Source organism: Ursus arctos, unplaced genomic scaffold (assembly GCF_023065955.2).
Source record: "Ursus arctos isolate Adak ecotype North America unplaced genomic scaffold, UrsArc2.0 scaffold_3, whole genome shotgun sequence".
Taxonomy (NCBI): domain Eukaryota; kingdom Metazoa; phylum Chordata; class Mammalia; order Carnivora; family Ursidae; genus Ursus; species Ursus arctos.
In genome coordinates, this window is record NW_026622985.1 from 19,497,036 (window position 1) to 19,516,917 (window position 19,882).

A 19,882-nucleotide genomic window follows, 5' to 3' on the forward strand; every position below is an offset into this window, starting at 1 on the left:
TATTGTAACCAGCCACTGCAGTAAGCACGGAGTAGTGGAGGCAGACATTCCCACCCCACCCCAGACATGAAGTAAATGTCAAGAGCACAGGCTCTACAGCCGTCCTGCCTAGATCTAGCACTGGGCCTTGTCACCTAAAAGCCGCTTAACATTAGGGAGAGTTTTTGACCTTCCTGTGCCTCAGTATTCGAATTTCTATTGGGGTATACGGACAATATGTACTTCATTTATGCACCAGGAATTTGTTGAGTTTTTGTTGTGTGCCAGATACTATTCTAGGTACTAAGACACAACAGTGAAAAACCAAAAAATGTCTCTGACTTTGCTGTAAGGATATTATCCCAATTTCACAGACGAAGATGCTGAGCAACATAGAAGTTGAGTACCTTCCCTGCAGCTGTGAACTTATTAACTACTAGTTAATATTAGCTGCTAGTTAATAGAACTTATCAACTACTAGTTAATAAGTCAGAGTGCGGACTTCACCCCAAGAGTCTGATTACAGACCCATAGTCTCAACGTCTCTGCTAAGGAAAATATTGGTCATTTCAATTACTGTTATCACACACATATATATATGCACTAAAATAAGGGAAATAAAGGAAAATAACCTTTGAAGTTGCCTGAGAAACTCAACTTTTCAGTCGTTATTTTTAAATTACATTTATTTTCATCAGAGAGAATAGTAACTGCTTTTAAAATTATTAATATAAAGGAAAATTATAATTTTCTAGTAACATGATGTCAAATTATTAAATTAATGCATAATGTTTTCATTATTGAGCCAGTTTAAATATAGTTCAATTATTTTATTTCTTTACATATTTTATGTTAATACAAGTAAATATGCTTATTTGATTTCTTAATAAATACTTAGAAATTAAAGTGAAAATCACTAAAGTAATTTAACTGAATTTTACTCTTCTAATAAATTCAGATTGGTAAAAAAAATTAACAGATTTTAAGTATTTAAAACCATAAGTATTTAAAAGTATTTAAAAACCATAAACATTATTGCTATGTCTTTTTAATTTAAGCAGCATTTTAAAATTTATATTTCTGTATTTGAATATTGATTTTTTATTATTTAAAAAGTATGTTTTCTCACGTTGCAAAAAAATTCTACCAGTTTTTTACTGGTAGTTTGTATAATTAATAGTGATGAAAATCATGTTATTCTATCCCACATTTCCATATACAAATTATTTAAAGAGAAAATAGATATTATTTTTAATAACTCTATATAAAATATTACATTTCCAAGATGTGATTTGACATTTTTTATGCAATAACTAAGAATAAATGAATACAAATAAGAAAATCAATCTAATTTCTAATTACATCCAGCCTTAGACATTGAAGTTTTTAAATAATTTGTTTTTAAGTTATCCAACTAGTCACCTGTCTTAGGGAGTTTTCCTTTGCTCATTGGGAAAAAGACTCAGTCCCTTTAGTGTGTGTTTACTGCGAATACCTCTCCTGGTGTTTAATTGTACATTGATGGAGACAAATGTTCCATTTGCCATTTGCTTCATATCTCACCTTAGTATGGATGTGAGCAGCACGGTACTGTGATTTATGGAGCTTTCAAGCAGATGTCATTGCAGTGGCAATTAATGTATGGTTCCTGCTGCTGTGTACAGTAATTGCTCCCGGAAATTAGATATTATTCTTAATTTTCTTCCCCATTTGTCACATACAGGTTTGTTGTCATAGCCACCATGACACAGCAAGTCACCTCATACACTGTGCTCATAGGAATTAGGAAGTGCCACAGTTCCAACCAGCCTCAAACTGTAATATGTGTAGCAAGATGCCCAAGATCCTTTTTCAGATGAAGACAAATCCTGCCACTTTGACAACTGTGTTTTATTGAGTTAGGTTTTCTGAAAGCAGATGAGTGAAAGCAGTCACGTTTTTGGATGTGTTTAGGAGACTTTGTTTGAATCAGACGAGAAATTGGAAATCTCAAAAGAATATTTATAATAGTAGGAGAACTATTTCTTTTAAATACTATACCACAGGAAAAAATATTCTGCCATAAATATTTGTATTTTAAGATATCAAAGTAATCTGAACTTATACTTTTATTTTTTTCTCCAGAATAATCTCTGTAGAGTTACCAGATGATGCAAGACAGTTCGGAATTCAGTTCAGATGGTGGCAACCATATCATTCTTCCCAGGGAGAAGACGTATGGGCCATTGATGAGATTATCATGACATCTGTCCTTTTCAACAGCATTAGCCTTGACTTTACCAATCTTGTGGAGGTCACTCAATCTCTGGGATTCTACCTTGGAAATGTTCAGCCATACTGTGGCCATGACTGGACACTTTGGTAAGAATTTCATCTCTGTTGTTGTTGTTCTAATTTGCATTGAGGATTGGAACACAAGAATGATCTTCTAGTCCATCCAGCACTTAGTCATTTGCTGACAAATATTTATTGAATAGGAACCATTTCAAAAGTCATTATCATGTCTGTAAGTAAAATACCTTGGGAAGGAGGACTGAAAACAAAATACTGATAGATTTAAATAAATATAAAATTTCACCATAGTTATTAATCTCAAATTTTTGTTTCCCACTGTTACATATAAAAACCTCTTCCAAAAGTGTTAATAACTAAAGTGACTAACACATTGTCCCTTCGTGGAGGCCCGCCATGATCATGGTGAAATGTGAAATCACTCTAAGGACTATTTTAATAAAATTTGTCATAACTAGTTCTGTTTTCATGCTGTCTTACATAAAGTCCAGGAAGTTTTTTCACCCCTAATTAATTAATTAGGATCTCCTTTTAAATCCATCTTATCAAGCAATATTGGACCTCTAACCCATATAGTTAACATTGTTGGGGTTTCAAGATTGTGAAATATCCTAGTGAAGATACCTTTCCATTTTTGGGGCGCCTGGGTAGCGCAGTCGTTGAAGCGTCTGCCTTCGGCTCAGGGCGTGATCCCGGCGTTCCGGGATCGAGTCCCACATCCGGCTCCTCCGCTAGGAGCCTGCTTCTTCCTCTCTCACTTTCCTGCTGTGTTCCCTCTCTCGCTGGCTGTCTCTCTGTCACATAAATAAATAAAATCTTTAAAAAAAAAAAAAAAAGATACCTTTCCATTTTTTATTTATAGTCAAATACAAGCTTAATTATACAATAAACAGTAAATAAATACAATAAACAGTAAATAAAAATTTAACACCATGATTCAGACTTTAAGAACATCAGTAGAATGACATAATAGTGATTATAACTGGCATCAGGAGGTGGCTACTTCAGGTAGGGAGGAGGAGGAGGCTATATTCAGGGAGTTCAGATGGTGGATATGATGCATTCTACTGATTAGAATGTAGAAGAAAAAGGAAATTCCAGCCACATGAAGATCTGAAAGAAGAACATTCCAACCGCAGGAAAATTTGCCGTGCAAAAACTCCAGAAGGGCGACTAACCATGGCATATTCAAGGACCAGGAAGCCCAGGGAGGGAGGGAGCAAATGTCAGGAATAGAAGCCAAGAGTAGTGCAGAGGCCAGACCATGTAGGGCTCCTGGCCCAGTGACTCTAGATTAAAACTCAGGCCTGCATCATACCAAAACCCACAGCCTTCACCAGTGCACGTACTGCCCCTCTCTGGGTTCCTCTAGGGCCTTAAACATGATTGAGGAATAATTTTCTAAGAGAGTTTTACTTTCTATGGAGTCATCGTCAGACCAATTTAATTTCTCCAGACGAATCTCACCAAAAGCTATTCACTGCAGTTGTCTCCAGAGAACATATCATAAATGACCCATCAGTGACCTTATCATAATTAGAGGTAAATTTTACACACCATTGCACAGAAAATTACCTTTGATGGGAATTGTGCATGGACATCACATCTCACACACAGCAGGCTAACATTCGAGCATCAAAATGACAGCTAATGGAATGGAAGTACAGCTGGTCACTTTTGCTGCAAGCACTGTTGAAATAGATAGAATGAAATTTCTATATGGGAAAGTGTGAAAGGCTATATTGTTTGTTTTTTATTTGATAGCCTCAGATGCTTGTTCTTATGGATGTTCTTTCTTAGTCCCCGAGCCTTCAAGGAAGACAAAGGGTTGAGGCGAAGTAAGAAGATACAGAGACGTAAACCAAAATGAGATTTCTTAGAATTACATGCTTCTGAAAATTTAAATTGACCTGAATTAGCAGTAATTCAAATCAGCCATATACCATAAACCATATCCTCCAAGATTTCTGTAGGTTTTTTTCCAGCACTTTTAATGCAGCAAAGAGTCATATCATGAATGCAAGTCCTGTATCATGTTTATTTTCATAAATAGTTAACATCTGCTCAAATAAACTCCAAAGTTGCTGAGCATTTTAATTTAACACTTGGGTTGAATGCATGATAACAGCAGTTTAATTTCTGTGCTTTGATCAAAACCCTAAGAACAATATCCTTTCACACGAGTCTGATGAATATTCTTAACCCACCACTGCTTTAATTGGTGGAGATACATTTACTTTGTGAAAATACAATCACAGTAATTATAGAAAACTATAAGAAAATATAAATAATTGTACAATCCCCATAGGCACCTTAAGCAGCACCGTGGGAGTTTTATTAACAACCACATGTGAGCAATCAGATTTGACTTTCTGATCTTCTCTGAAACGAAAAGGAGTTGTCTTGGTTATGAAACAACAGAGTATACTCTGGCGGTGATAATGAGACTAGAGAAATACATTAACCACTTTAATAAGGACATGAAAAATTCTCGCTGCTCATTAAAATGAAACAACACGGAAGATCTCAAACTGTTCCCATTTTCTTAGCCAATGAGTCAGAATAAAGCCCTTTTTAATGACACTGTTTTCTCTCTGCTGCTGTTGAGGAATATATTGTTCAAGTTCAACAAGAGCTCACTTTGGCAATGTTTTTCAGAAGCACTTGTTACAATATTGAAATTTGAGTAATGGTATTACCAACTATTTATCCTAACCTCCGAGTCCAAGATGAGTTGTTATTTTTTTTATGTAAAATCTTTGGAGCATATTATCTTATTAAGTAAACATTCTTTGAACATGTTCAAGTATGTAGCCTCTGCCCTTCAATGACCTTGCTCCTCTCAAGGGAAATTTTGAAATGTATACGTGTTCTCTACAAATGGCTGGTGTTAAATTAATTATTGTTGGCTTTTCCCAGCTGTGAGTTCATTTGGTTCTCGTTTTCTAACTCATGACTTTCCATGTGCATGGATTGTTGTTGCTGAGTGTTCTGCAGGGAGAACTTGGACAATTGCTTTTTCATTAGAAGAATTAGAGTCAATATGCTATAAATCACTTTACAATGTGTCATCATAGAGCACTTTTTTCCACAGAGTAATGAATTGTTGTTAATTATTTGTAGTACTTTCCTTTCTTCCATGCACAGTATCTGATATCAGAACCTCTATCTGCTTTATGTTCTAAAAATAGTCTTTAAAACTTCCTCCATATATTTTAAGATCACTAAGGGAATAATTTTAATTGAGGTTCATTAAAGATTATCTGACTAATGCTATTAGTGATAATACCAAGGGATATTGACATTCCTCTATCTTATCTAATAGACTAGCGAGGTGTATAGGTGGTAAGGACATTGCTGTCATATATATAAGATTTTGGTTTCAAAGTGTATATAACTGTGAGGGATGGTTGTTATTGCATATTAGAATTGACATTTGGTTTTAGTAGCAGATATAAGGAGTTTTCCAGACAAGCAAATGCTGAAGGAGTTCAGGGTGCCTGCCTGGCCCAGTCAGTAGAGCATGTGACTTTTGATCTCAGGGTCATGAGTTCAAGCCCCATGTTAAGTGTGGAGCTTACTTTAAAAAAAAAAAAAAATGAAAAGAAAAAGCTGAAGGGGTTCAGCACTGTTAGGCAGGCCTTACAAGAAATGTTAAAGGGTGCTTTGAAAGCTGAAACAGAAGGGTACTAACTAGCAATAGAAAAACATTTGAAAGTATAAACCTCCCTGGCAAAGGTAGATATGTGTAACTTTTTCTACCTCCAATGTTGTAATGATGGCAGCTAAATCACTATAAACTTAGTGTGAAGACTAAAAGAGGAAAGTAGGAAAAATAACTATAATCACAATAATTTGTTAATGGATACACAAGATAAAAAGATGTAAATTGTAACATCAAAACCATAAAATGTGGGTAGAGGGAGTAAAAATGTGGAGCTTTTTAGTATGCATTCAAACTTAAGTTATCAGCTTCAAATAGACTGTTACAAATATAAGATATTTTATATAAGCCTATGGTGCCAACAAAGCAAAAATCTATAGTAAATACACAAAAGAGAAAGAGAAAGGAATCTAAGCATACCACTACAGAAAATTACCAAATCACAAAGGAAAAGAGCAAGAGAAAAAATGAACAAATAAATTAAAAACAGCCAGAAAACAGTTAACGAACGGGAATAGTTAGTCCATACCTATCAATAATTACCTTCAATGTAAATGGACTAAATGCTCCAATCAAATGGCATTGAGTGGCTGGATGAATAAAAAAAAATAAGACCCAACTATATGCTGCCTACAAGAGACTCAGTTTAGCTTTAAGACTACATACAGGGGCGCCTGGGTGGCACAGCGGTTGGGCGTCTGCCTTCGGCTCAGGGCGTGATCCCGGCGTTACAGGATCGAGCCCCACGTCAGGCTCTTCTGCTATGAGCCTGCTTCTTCCTCTCCCACTCCCCCTGCTTGTGTTCCCTCTCTCGCTGGCTGTCTCTATCTCTGTCAAATAAAGAAATAAAATCTTTAAAAAAAAAAAAACTACATACAGACTGAAAGTGAAAGGATGGAAAAGATATTCCATACAGATGGAAACCAAAAGAAAGCAGGGTTAACTATGCTCATATCAGACAAAATACACTTTAGGGAAAAAAACTGTAATAAGAGACAAAGAAGGTCATTATATAATGATGAAGGGGTCAGTCCAACAAGTGAATATACAGTGGTAAATATGTATGTGCCCAACATAGGAGGACCTAAATATATAAGGCAAATATTAACAGACCTGAAGGAAAAAATAGACAACAATGTAGTAACAACAGAGGACTTCAGTAACCCACTTTCATCAATGGATAGAGCATCCAGACAGAATATCAATAAGAAAACACTGAACTTAAGGTCACGTTAGACAAGATGGACTTAACAGATATTTACAGGACATCCCATCCCGTGCAAAGAATACATGTTCTTATCAAGCACACACAAAATATTCTCCAGGATAGATCATATGCTAGGACACAAAACAGGTCTTAAAATTTTTAAGAAGACTGAAATCATATCAAGCAGCTTTTTCTACCACAATGATATGATATTAGAAAATCATTACAAGGAGAGAATTAGAAAATTCATAAATGTGGAGATTAATGGGTCAAGAAAATCAAAAGAAAAATCAAAGAATATCTTGAGACAAATGAAAATGGAATTAGAGCATACCAAAATGTATGGGATACATGAAAATGGAGATTAATGGGTCAAGAAAATCAAAAGAAAAATCAAAGAATATCTTGAGACAAATGAAAATGGAATTAGAGCATACCAAAATGTATGGGATGCAGCAAAAAGAAGTTTCATAACAATAAATGCCTACATTAAGAAACAAGAAAGATCTCAAGTAAATAACCTAACTTACACTTCAAAGAAGTAGATAAAAAAGAAAAACTAAGCCCAAAGTTGGCAGAATGAAGGAAATAACAAAGATCAGAGCAGAAATAAATGAAATAGAGATTAAAAAGTAGAAAAGTTAATCAATGAAAGTTAAGAGTGGGTTTGGTTTTTTTTTTTTTAAGATTTTATTTATTTATTTGAGAGAGAGAGAGCAGGATCGAGGGGAGGGGCAGAAGAAGAGGGACAAGCAGACTCCCGGCTGAGCAGGGAACCCTGGGATCATGACCTGAGCTGAAGGCAGATGCTTAACCGACTGAGCCACCCAGGCGCCCCAAGGGTAACTTCTTTAAGAACTCCTGTGTCTTGGCATACCACAGATGTAAAGCTTTTTTAAACTGAACGCTAATAAAATCTTCAACGCATCAAAAAAAGTTAGGCTTTTTCAACATGAGGATTTCATTACATGGAACACCCACCCTGTAGCTGCCTCTCCCTTTTACACCTCTATTTTCCTGCATCCCCAGGGCTGACCGTGCCACCTGCGGCTGGTGTGAGAAACTAGGCTTCCCAGATCCTCCCATCACAGCACCAAATACCACATCACATTACCCTGTTTTCTCGTGCCTGTTGTCATTCACCACTCATTTCACTTTCGCATGTTGCTCTTTTGTTTTCTCTCCACTTTCAAGACAAACCTTAGGAAATTTCTCTTTCTAAAAACCAACCCTAACATGACAAGTAGTACTGATTTACTGGTATAAAGAAAAGAGAGTGCTTTAATTAAAAAAAACAAAATTACACATAATAAGGAATGAGTACCTTCTATTTTAACACCCATCAAAGTACCTAGGAAGGCTTTCAACATTTGTACATCTCGTTGGTCCCTAAATCTTTTAATTAAATCTGCTTTTCCTCAAGCACCACTAAAGATAAAAACTACAGCTTTTTTCCATCTTTTTTTTCCACTTTAATTTTTGCCAGTTTTATTGTGATATAATTGACATATACTATTGTGTTCGTTTTAGGTACACAACATAATGATTTGATATATGTATACATAGTGAAATGATTGCCACACTAAGTTTAGTCAACATCCAGTCACTTCACATAGCTATTAATATTTTTTTCTTGTGACGAGAACTAAGATCTATTCTCTTAGCAACTTTCAAATACACAATATAAGCATACCTCGTTTTATATGCTTTGCTTAATCATACTTTGCAGATACATGGGGTTTTTTATAAATTGAAGGTTTGTGGCAACCCTGTGTCAAGCAGAGTTCTATTGGCATTTGTTTGTTTGGTGTCTCTGTATCACATTGTGGTAACTTTCACAATATTTCAAACTTTATCATTATTAATATATTTTTGTAGTGATCTGTGATCAGTGATAATGATTCAGTGAAAGCTCAGATGATGGTTAGCATTTTTTAGCAATAAAATATTTTTAAATTAAGGTATGTACATTTTTTTAGACATAATGCTATTGCACACTTAGCATACTATAGTATAGTGTAAACATAACTTCTGTATGCACTTGGAAACCAAAAAATTCGTCTGACTCGCTTTTTTGGACATTTGTTTTATTGGGGTGGTCTGGAACTGAACCTGTAACATATCGGAGATATGCCTGTGCAGTCTAACTATGGTCTTCATGCTGTACATTACACCCCCATAACTTATCTTATAACTGAAAGTTTGTGCCTTTTGACCATCTTCACCCATTTCACCCACTCCCTAGCCCCCACCTCGAGCAACTACCAGTCTGTTCTTTGTTATCTATGAGTTTGGGTTTTTTTCAAGGTCAATCCAAGTTATTGTGAATGGTAGGATTTCCTTCTTTTTTATGGTTGAAAACATTCTATTGTACATATATATCACATTTTCTTTACCGGTTCATCCATGGATGGACACTTAGGTTGTTTCCGTGTCTTCGCTATTGTAAATAATGCTGCCATGAACATGAGAATATATATATCTTTTCAAGATAATGACCTCATTTTCTTCATATATATACTCAGGAGTGGAATTGCTGGATTATATGGTAGTTCTATTTTTAATTTTTTGAAGACCCTCCATACTGCTTTTCATAGTGGGTGCACCAATTTACATTCCCACCAACAGTGCACGAGGGTTCCCTTTCCTCCACATCCTCACCAATACTTGCTATTTTTTGTCTTTTTGGTAACAGCCATTCTAGCAGGTGTGAGGTAATATCTCACTGTAGTTTTCATTTGCATTAGTCATGTGCAGCTTTTCATACCTGTTGGCCATTTGCATGTATTCTTTGGAAAAGTATCTGCATACATCCTCTGCCTGTTTTTAATCAGATTATTTGTTTGTTTTTGCCATTGAATGGTATGTGTTCTTTATTCATTTTGGATATTAACTCCCTATTGGATATATGATTTGCAAATATTTTGCCGCATTTCATAGGTTGCCTTTCCATTTTCTTAATGATTTTCTTTGCTGTGAAGAAACCTTTTAGTTTAATGTAGTCCTACTTGTTGAATTTTGCTTTTGTTGCCTTTGATTGGTGTTAGATCCAAAAAAAAATCCCCAAGATCTATGTCAAGATGCTTACCATCTGTTTTTTTCTAAGAGTTTCATGGTTTCAGGCCTTATGTTCAAGGTTTTGATTCATATTTTGAGTTAACTTTTGTGTGCAGTGTGAGATAGTGGTGCAGTTTCATTCTTTTGCATTTGGCTGTCCAGTTTTCCAAATACCATTTACTGAAGAAACTGTCCTTTCCTCATTGTACATTCTTGGCTCTTTTGTTAAAAATGAATTGACCATATCTGTGTGGGTTTATTTCTAAGCTCTCTATTCTCTTCTTTGTTAGATCTATGTGTCTGTTTTCATGCTAATACCATATTGTTTTGATTACTATACCTTTGTAATGTAGTTTAAAACCAGGAAGTATAATGCCTCCAGCTTTGTTCTTCCTTCTCATGAGTGCTTTGGCTATATTGCTTAGATTGCTTTTGGGGTCTTTTGTGGTTCCATAAAAATTTTAGGATTGTTTGTTCTATTTCTGTGAAAAATGCCTCTGGAATTTCAATTAGGATTTCATTAAATCTGTAGATTGCTTTGAGTAGCAACTAAATGGGCATTTAAACATTAATTCTTCCAATCCATGAACATGAAGTATCTTTGTATTTATTTGTGTCTTTTTTTTTTAAGGTTTTATCTATTTGAGAGACAGATAGTGAGAGAGGGTACAAGCAGGGAGGAGAGGGAGAAGAGGTTCCCCACCGAGCAGGGAAACCCATGTGGGGCTCGATCCCAGGACCCTTGAGATCATGACCTGAGCAGAATGTAGACACTTAACCTACTGAGCCACCCAGGTGCCCCTTTGTTTGTGTCTTCTACAATTTCTTTCATCATTGTCTTATTGACTTCAATGTATAGGTCTTTCACCTGGTTGGTTAAATTTGTTCCTAGGTATTTTGCAATCATCAATGAGATTGTTTTCTTAACTTCTTTTTCTCACAGTTCATTTTTAGTGTATAAACATTTGATTTTTTTTTTATATTGATTTTGTATCCTGCATTGTTACTGAATTTGTTTATCAGTTCTTACAGTTTATTGGTGAAGGCTTTAAAGTTTTTTATACATATCATGTCATCTGCAAATAGAGACAATTTTACTTCTTCCTTACTGACTTAGAGCCTTTTATTTATTTTTCTTGCTTAATTGCTCTCACTAGGACTTCTAGTACTATGCTCAATAAAAGTGGGGTGGGCATCCTTCTCTGGTTACTGCTTTTAGAGGAAAAGTTTCAGCTTCTCACCATTAAGAATGGTAAATTAGCTGTGGGCTTTTCATATGTGACCTTTATTATGTTGTGGTACATTCTGTTTATACCCAATTTGTTGAGAGCTTTTATCATAAATGCATATTGAATTTTGCCAAATGCTTTTTCTCTACCTCTTGAGAAGATCATATGATCTTTATCCTTAATTTTGTTTGTAGTATATCACACTGATTGATTTGCACATGTGGAAACAACCTTGCATCCCTGGAATAAATCCCACATAATCATGATGTATCATCCTTTTAATGTATTTTAGAATTCAGTTTGCTAATATTGTGTTGAGGATTTAGTTTTGGTAGGTTGTATGTTTCCAGGAATTTATTCATTTCTTCTGGGTTGTCTAATTTTTTGACGTATAATTGTTCATAGTTCTCTTAGAATCCTTTGTATTTCTGTGGTATCAGCTGTAACTTCTCTTTCATTTCTGATTTTATTTGTTTGAGTCTTGTGTGTGTGTGTGTGTGTGTGTGTGTGTGTGTGTGTGTGTGAGAGAGTCTAGCTAAATTTTGCCTATTTTTTTATTCCAATAGAATATTCTTTATTTTTTAATAATATTTTTTATTATATTATGTTAGTCACCATACAGTACATCCCTAGTTTTTGATGTAAAGTTCCATGATTCATTACTTGTGTATAACACCCAGTGCACCATGCAATACGTGCCCTCCTTACTACCCATCACCGGCCTATCCCAATCTCCCACCCCCCTCCCCTCTGAAGCCCTCAGTTTGTTTCCCAGAGTCCATATCATGCATTGTTATTGAATTTGTTTAAAGAATATTCTGTTGTTTATTCCAGTAGAATATTCTTTAAACAAATTCAATAACAATGCAGGATACAAAATCAATATAGAAAAAAAATCAAATGTTTATACACTAAAAATGAACTATGAGAAAAAGAAGTTAAGAAAACAATCCCATTGACGATTACATCAAAAAGAATACTCAGTTTTATCAATGCCACCAGCAGCTTCTCTTAGAAGACACAGCCAAGTACTTTTCCTTAGGATTTTTCCTTCATTCAACATCAACCCATATCTTATCTAGAAATTTTGTCAGTTTAAATAGTTGGTTAGTAAGCCTAGAGTATTCTTGGGAATATTTTTTACAGAGACTCTTAAAAAAGAGCTGTAAATCAATTTAAATTGTGCTGCTCAGGGAAGCCACTTGGGGTGAGGTGGCTCCCAAGAGCCACTTCAACGACCATTTCACGGTAAGTGATCGTACTTGGAAGCTTAGCAGATACATAAGGTAAATACATTGAGTGACAAACTGACAAGTCACTAACTGTTGTTTTCAACAACTATTTAAAGAGTACTTTCAGTACCCAGGCGTATCAGTGCCTCTCTAAAATTGGTAATATAATTGAGTATTCCCCCAAATAGGTTCACAAATGACTTTCTAAAATAGAGTCTACTTATTAGGCTTTTTAACATGAGGATTTTTGTTACATGAAATTTTTCATCCATTGATAGACTTATTTATACATTTGACTGTTTATTGATTGCACTGTTGGCACTATTTGTGCTAGAGGTGTTGCAGTTGGTATTGGAGATGAAGATAGAAAAGTCTTTTGTTTGCAGAGTTTACAATCTAAAGGGGAATAACACCATTAGCCATGTAAACAAATTCATAATAATATTTCAGAAAGTGGTCAGTGCTGTGAGGATAAATGAATGGAGTGTTAGATAGCATAAGTGGAGACCAAAATGATTTTAGGTAAGATCGTCAGGAAAGCATTAGAACAGAGACTAGGATAATGAGAGACAGTGTGTAAAAGTGTGCTAGGAAAGCATCGCAGGTAGAGAGAATAATAAGAGCAAAGGCCCTGAGGCAGGCAAGGAACTAGATTGTATTAGGACCTTGTATTTATTTATTTTTAGAGAAGGGGGAGGGGCAGAGGGAGAAGGAAAGAGAATCTTAAGCAGGCTGCACACTCCGCACAGAGCCTGACTTGGGGCTTGATCTCACAACCCTGAGATCATGCCCTGAGCCAAAATCAAGAGTCGGATGCTTAACCAACTGAGCCATCCAGGTGCCCCTAGGACCTTATAGAACAACATAAAGATTTTGGAATTTACTCTGAGTTTTATGGGAACCTAGTAGTTTGAGCAGAGGAGTGATGTGTTCGTTCTTATATTTTAAAAATTGCTATGGCTGCTCTTTGGAGAACAGATGATAGAGGGTAATAGAAGAAGCAGTAAAAAAAACTCAGCTCAGAGTCTAATGGTGTCATTTGCACGTGCTTATAATGATGCTAGGAACAGAATGATGCAGTGGAGAAGTGGACCACTTGAAGATATATATTGAAGGACAAAGCCTTAGGACCTGCCAAAGAAATGGATAAAATGGCTGTGTTCCAACACTCACGTCCAGTTGTCATCCAGACAGTTGACTTTTAAGTCATTTATTTCTCCAAAGTGAGATTTCCCTAAAAATCTCCATTTGGACTAAGTAGCTAAGTGAGATTTTGGAAGTAAGAGAACACATCACTAAACAAATTAATAAGAGAATTCTACATTTGATGATTTAGATTCATGGTATGTGTGGCTTGTTGAAACAGAAATTCAATAAGCTGAGACAATTACTTTCTATGGACGGTGGTTCAGGAGATCTCCAGGGTAGACAGAATGGCCTGACCCAGTTGGCCTCTCCTACCTCCCTGCCTTTCACTCAGTCCACCCCAAACATGTTGATCTCCCTTCTCTCTGCTCCAGCAAGTCAAGCTCTTTCCTCTTCTAGTACCTTTGCATTAGCTCTGCCTCTTCCTGGAAAGTTCTTTTATTAGTCATTTTGGGCACATGCCAGGGCCAGCAAGCTTTCCAGGAGTTGAGGAAATGAATATTTTCTCAAAAATATGATAAGAAAATTAAGAATTAATAAATTTAAATTAACTATCTACAAAACATAATATATGTTAACTCCATTCATTGCTAAATTTGAATATTCATAAAATTTCATGATACTGGAAATAATTTTTTGGTCAGATTCCTGAGTATGCTGAAAAATTACAACCAAATGTAAAATATAAGCATATAAGCATTACTAGTAGCCAAATAAAATTTAAAGGCAAAATTATGAAATCCATTTGAAGGTTTTTACAGTGAAAAGAAATCTTTAATGGACATGGCTGTATTTTAATGTGTTTGCCATGATGTATAATGGGGTTTCCAACATTAAAATTATCAAGGTCCTTTAAAAGTCTTAAAATGGCCCTGCTTGGCTTCTCATAGTTGGAAGGGTAAAAAAAGAATTTCAAAGATTCCTCATGTATTTTTCTCTCTTGCCACACCCTTGATGGCCACATCAACAAAATAAATAAGCTACTTAGAAATACACAAGAACTTAAAAAAGTTTTTTTTTTTTTAATTTGAGTATGGTTGACACACAGTGTTACATTAGTTTCAGGTGTACAAGATGGTGATTCAGCTTCTGTCTACATTATGCTGTGCTCACCACAAGTGTAGCTACCATCTGCCACCACACAATACTATGACAGTATCCTTGACTATATTCAGTATGATGTGCCTTTAATTCCTGTGACTTACTCATTTCATAACTGGAAGGCTGTTTTTCCCACTGCCCTAACTCAGTACCACCTTTTTTGAGGGCAACTTGGCAGTAAATGCTCATTTTTAAAATTTGCTTTGTCCAAGCAATTCTGCTTCTAGGAATTTATCCTAAGGAAATAATTGGACCAGTACACGAAGATATATAAGGATGCATATTATAGAAGCATTGTTTATAACAGTGAAAAATGGAGCAATCTCCAAAGAGTTCCATAATTGGAGATAGGCTTTATTCTCAACATTTTTTCAGTAGGGAGATATGTCAGTGAAATAGTTGTAAAAAGGAAAAAAAAAGAGAGAGAGAGAGGGGCACCTGGGTAGCTCAGTCGGTTAAGTGGCTGACTTGATTTCGGCTCAGGTCATGATCTGTGGATCAAGCCCCACCTCCACTCCCCGCTGAACATGGAACCTGCCTAAGATTCTCTCTCCCTTTCCCTCTCCCTTCCCAGGCCCCTCTCCTACCCCCTCTCATGTGTGCACACTCTCTCACTCTCTTTCAAAAAAAACCAAACAGGTTTATTATGATTTTATAAGAATTTTTTGGAAAGAAAAAAAAGTGAGTGTTTATGTGTCCATAAACATAATGAAGTCTGGAAGTATTTATACCAAAATGTTAGCAGGGATCATCTTTAGGTAGTAGAACTGTGGATTTTTACTTTAAAAAAAAAATACTTCTATATTGTCAGATTGGTTTTTCCAAAAAATTTAAAATTTATATAATCCACTAAAATAGTAGTTATTTCTGTTTTGAAGTATAATATTATAGAAATAACAAATAAGTTAAAATGCCACCTTTAATTCCACAATATCAACAAGACAGTCAACTCCAAATATTTCTTTGATGATTGCAAAAACAAAACAAAAAGGATGGTATTAGGCTTAGATTCATTTACATATCCTTTTACAGATGAATATAACTCCTGAGTGGTGTCAAACCAAAACCAGTTTTATGTTGCCCCTGTATTGTTGTGGAAATGAGCTTTGCAGAGCTTTTCTTTTCTGTGGGGTCCTTGAAAATCATGGAATATTGCTTAGGTTTCCAAGAAATGTAAATATTGGTGCATTATCTTGTCTTGTGGCATACTGGTAGTGAGACTTCAGGCGCATTGTCTAGCTTACTAAACTTTTTCTTCTTTTTGAGAGAGAGAGAGAGAGAGAGCATGCGAGTGCATGTTCGGGGAGCAGGGTAGGGCAAGTGGGGGTGGGACAAGGGAGAGAGAAAGAGAGAATCCCAGGCAGACTCCAGGATCAAACACAGGGCTGGATCGCAGGACCCTGAAATCAAGAGTCAGGTGCTTAACCAACTGAGCCACTCAGGCACCCCATTATCAAACCTTTCTTAAAGAGATGGGATCAGTTGTTGAAAATGGCTCAGTCCCTGGGTGAATGTGCCTTGAAGGAATTTTGCGGTGGGTGTTTTCCCGTTTATGTTGGTTATGTATATCCGCCTTCATATAAAAGAGCATTTTTATGGAGATGGGAAAGAGCTGCTGGGGAAATGCAGGAAGAGTGATTTCTTTAAGTGAGGATAACCTCAAAACCTTGTTTGTGTTCATTATGTAATTTCCCCTGTCAGTTCTTTACTTGAAGAGCTTATAGTTTAGATAAATGAAGAAAATCTAAACAAAAAAACAGTATTACCAATTTTATAGGGGCTATAATAAGAAATAATAAGGCACTACAGAGTGGTAAAGTCTTTACAGAAGATCAAACTTCTTTATACATAAGGAAGTATCTGGGCTGAGTCTTAGGATATGACTATTAGATGGTCAAAAAAGCAGTTTTCCTACAAATACTTTCTTGTTAAACAATATAAAGTATTAGCAGTTTAATGGCCCAACTGAATAAATATCTGTAGAGTTAAACACAAACCGGTAAGGCTTTTAAACAAACAAGAAGTATTACATTTCCATCGACTTATCAAAGCTCTTTTTGGGAAAAATATAAGAAAAATTTGTATTGTATTAGGCAAATACACTTTTTATAATACACATAAAAGTAAAAAAAAAAATTACTACCTGGGATGATAAAATGGAATGTATATCCAGAATGTTCATTAAACTTCTAATTTCATTTTGAAAAACAAAAAACTAAAAACAAAAAACCTTGTCTGTGTTCACTAGAGCATGTAAGTAACTATGGTTTTGTGAAACTTGCTTTCTTCCCAGTTGAGAAGCCTCACTCATGTGCTCATTTTATTCAACGTTCTTTAAGTGCCTTTAATAGGCATGACATAGTGAAAAGGACATCCAAGTAGAAATCAGAAGGCCTGGTTTCTAGCTTTTTAGTGACTGTGTGATTCTGGGGCCAGCAACTCAGCCTCTGGTTTTTCATCTCCATAATCCAGTGTTAAGGATCCCTGATGGCCTCCCAAATGACCTTGACTCAAAGGTCAAAAAGATAATCTAGCTGTTGGAAAGCCACGATGTCCTGCCACAACAGCTGGTGCTTCTGTGAGGTGCACAGGTTCTGAGTGCTTCAGGGGATGGGGTGAATGAGATATGATCTCTCTCTGCAGAGAGGCTTCCAACCTAGTTGGGAAAACAGGTCCTTGGCAGTATGTGAGATTAACAAGGGAGGAGGAGGCAAAGGAGCTGTGCTATGGACTAAGTATAGAACTGTGGAGATCTGAGTTACATTACGGTGTCATCCATTTTACCAGAGGTAATCTTGTCCTAGCGGAAAGAATTGTCCCCATTTTCTTGTTAAATCTTGTAATTACATGCAGGAGCTTTTTTACCGTTCCTTTATTTTTGAGGCACTCTTGAAAATCAACATGAATGAAACTAAGTGTCCCGATTCCCAATGCATTCTGTCTCCAGAATTTCTCCCCAAAAGGCTGATGTGGACCATTCTTTTTCATTTCTCTGATTCTAACAGAGAAGTTCAGCTTCATTTTTGCCTTTATGAACCTATCTTGACTTAAGCAACAAAGAGGAGCAGTTTTATCAATTAAAGGATGGCAGTCTGTGAAATTCTCACCTCTACAGCTCCAGCTGAGTGAGAACATCAGTGTATTTAGGAGGGGAAAAGCTGACCTAATATTACTGGCTTTCAGCCAGTCTTGAATAATCCTAAACAACTGAGTGAACTTGTACTATGAATGGTCAAGATTTTAAGGCATAGATGTCTGTGCTTTTCTTGTGTTATTTTGCTTCCAATAAGGTATCAGGATAGGTGAGGTGAATACCACTGTGATAACCACTACACTATGGAAACAAGGCGGACGACATCAACAGACATTTTTCCAGAGTAGACATACAAGTGGCCAACAGACATATGAAAAAATGCTCAACATCCCTTGGCATCAGGGACATACAAATCAAAACCACAATGAGATACCACCTCACACCAGTCAGAATGGCTGGTCAGAAAACAACAGATGTTGGCGAGGATGCAGAGAAAGGGGAACCTTCCTACACTGTCAGTGGGAATGAAAGCTGGTGCAGCCGCTCTAGAAAACAGTGTGGAGTTTCCTCAAAAAGTTGAAAATAGAGCTACCCCATGACCCAGCCATTGCACTACTGGCTATTTGCCCCAAAGATACAAATGTAGTGATCCGAAGGGGCATCTGCACTCCAATGTTTATAGCAGCAATGTCCAAAATAACCAAACTGTGGAAAGAGCCAGATGTCCATTGACAGATGAATGGATAAAGAAGATGTGGTGTACACACACACACACACACACACACACACACTCATACACACAATGGAATATTACACAGCCATCAAAAAATGAAATATTGCCTTTGCAATGACATGGATGGAACTGGAGGGTATTACGCTAAGCGAAATAAGTCAGTCATAGAAAGACAATTATCATATGGTTTCACTCCTATGTGGAATATAAGAAACTGCACAGAGGATCGTAGGGGAAGGAAGGGAAAACTGAATGGGAAGTCATCAGAGAGGAGACAAAACATGAGAGACTCTTAACTATAGTAAACAAACTGAGTGTTGATGGAGGGGAGGTGGGTGGGGGAATGTGGTAGCTGGCAATGGGCATTAAAGAGGGCATATGATGGGATGAGCACTGGGTGTTATATGCAACTGATGAATTATTGAACTCTACATCTGAAACTAATGATGTTCTCTATGTTGGCTAATTGAATTTAAATTTAAAAAAAAGATAGGATAAAAAAAATAAATAAAAATAAAAATAAAAAAATAAATAAATAAATAAATAAAAGATAGGATAGGTATCATATGATACCATGAGGTATGGCAGGCATTTTGGTTAGAAAGCAAATAGATTTCTAATCTCTAGCTTACAACAAAAACAAGAAAAGACACAACTACTGGTGGAACAGATATTTGTGCTAAGTAAGAATTTTATTGTCACCGATTAACAGACCTCATTTAGACTCTTGTCCTTTTTTTAAAGATTTTATTTTTAGTAATCTCTACACCCAGTGCAGGGCTCAAACTCACAACCCCCCGAGATCAAGAGTCACATGCTCTATCGACTGAGTCAGCCAGGCACCTGAGACACTTGTCCTTTTATATCATTTTTATGTTTTTTCTTTCTTGGTGTCTTGGCACCTTTAAAAGCTGTTATTGTGAGGGTAGCTCACAGAGCACATCCTTCTCAGGTCTGAATACTCACTGTCTTCAACCAGGTTCATGTTCGATTGTAACCATGCAAGAGTTAGGTGCAAGCAGTATTTACAAAACATAACATTTCTCCTTGCTTCTCTTAGAATTACAAGGACACTAAACCATCTCTGAAGGGAGTAATTTACAAGGAGCTGATTGTGAAAATAATCTTAAATTATTTCAGAAATGCAGGGGTGAGGAAATACTGTGCAGGATCTGAGTGAGAAAGTTCTAGTGGCTCTCCATGGACTG

At 36.2% G+C, this 19,882-nt stretch overlaps 1 protein-coding gene across 1 annotated transcript in view; it reads left to right on the top strand.

Moving 5' to 3' along the window:
• Positions 1–19,882, top strand: part of RELN (reelin) — a 476,703-nt gene that overhangs the window by 325,314 nt on the left and 131,507 nt on the right. The window contains exon 20 of the mRNA XM_026503988.4: positions 2,104–2,340. Within this exon, the coding sequence (XP_026359773.3) occupies positions 2,104–2,340 (237 nt within the window). The remainder of the gene's footprint in view (positions 1–2,103; positions 2,341–19,882) is intronic.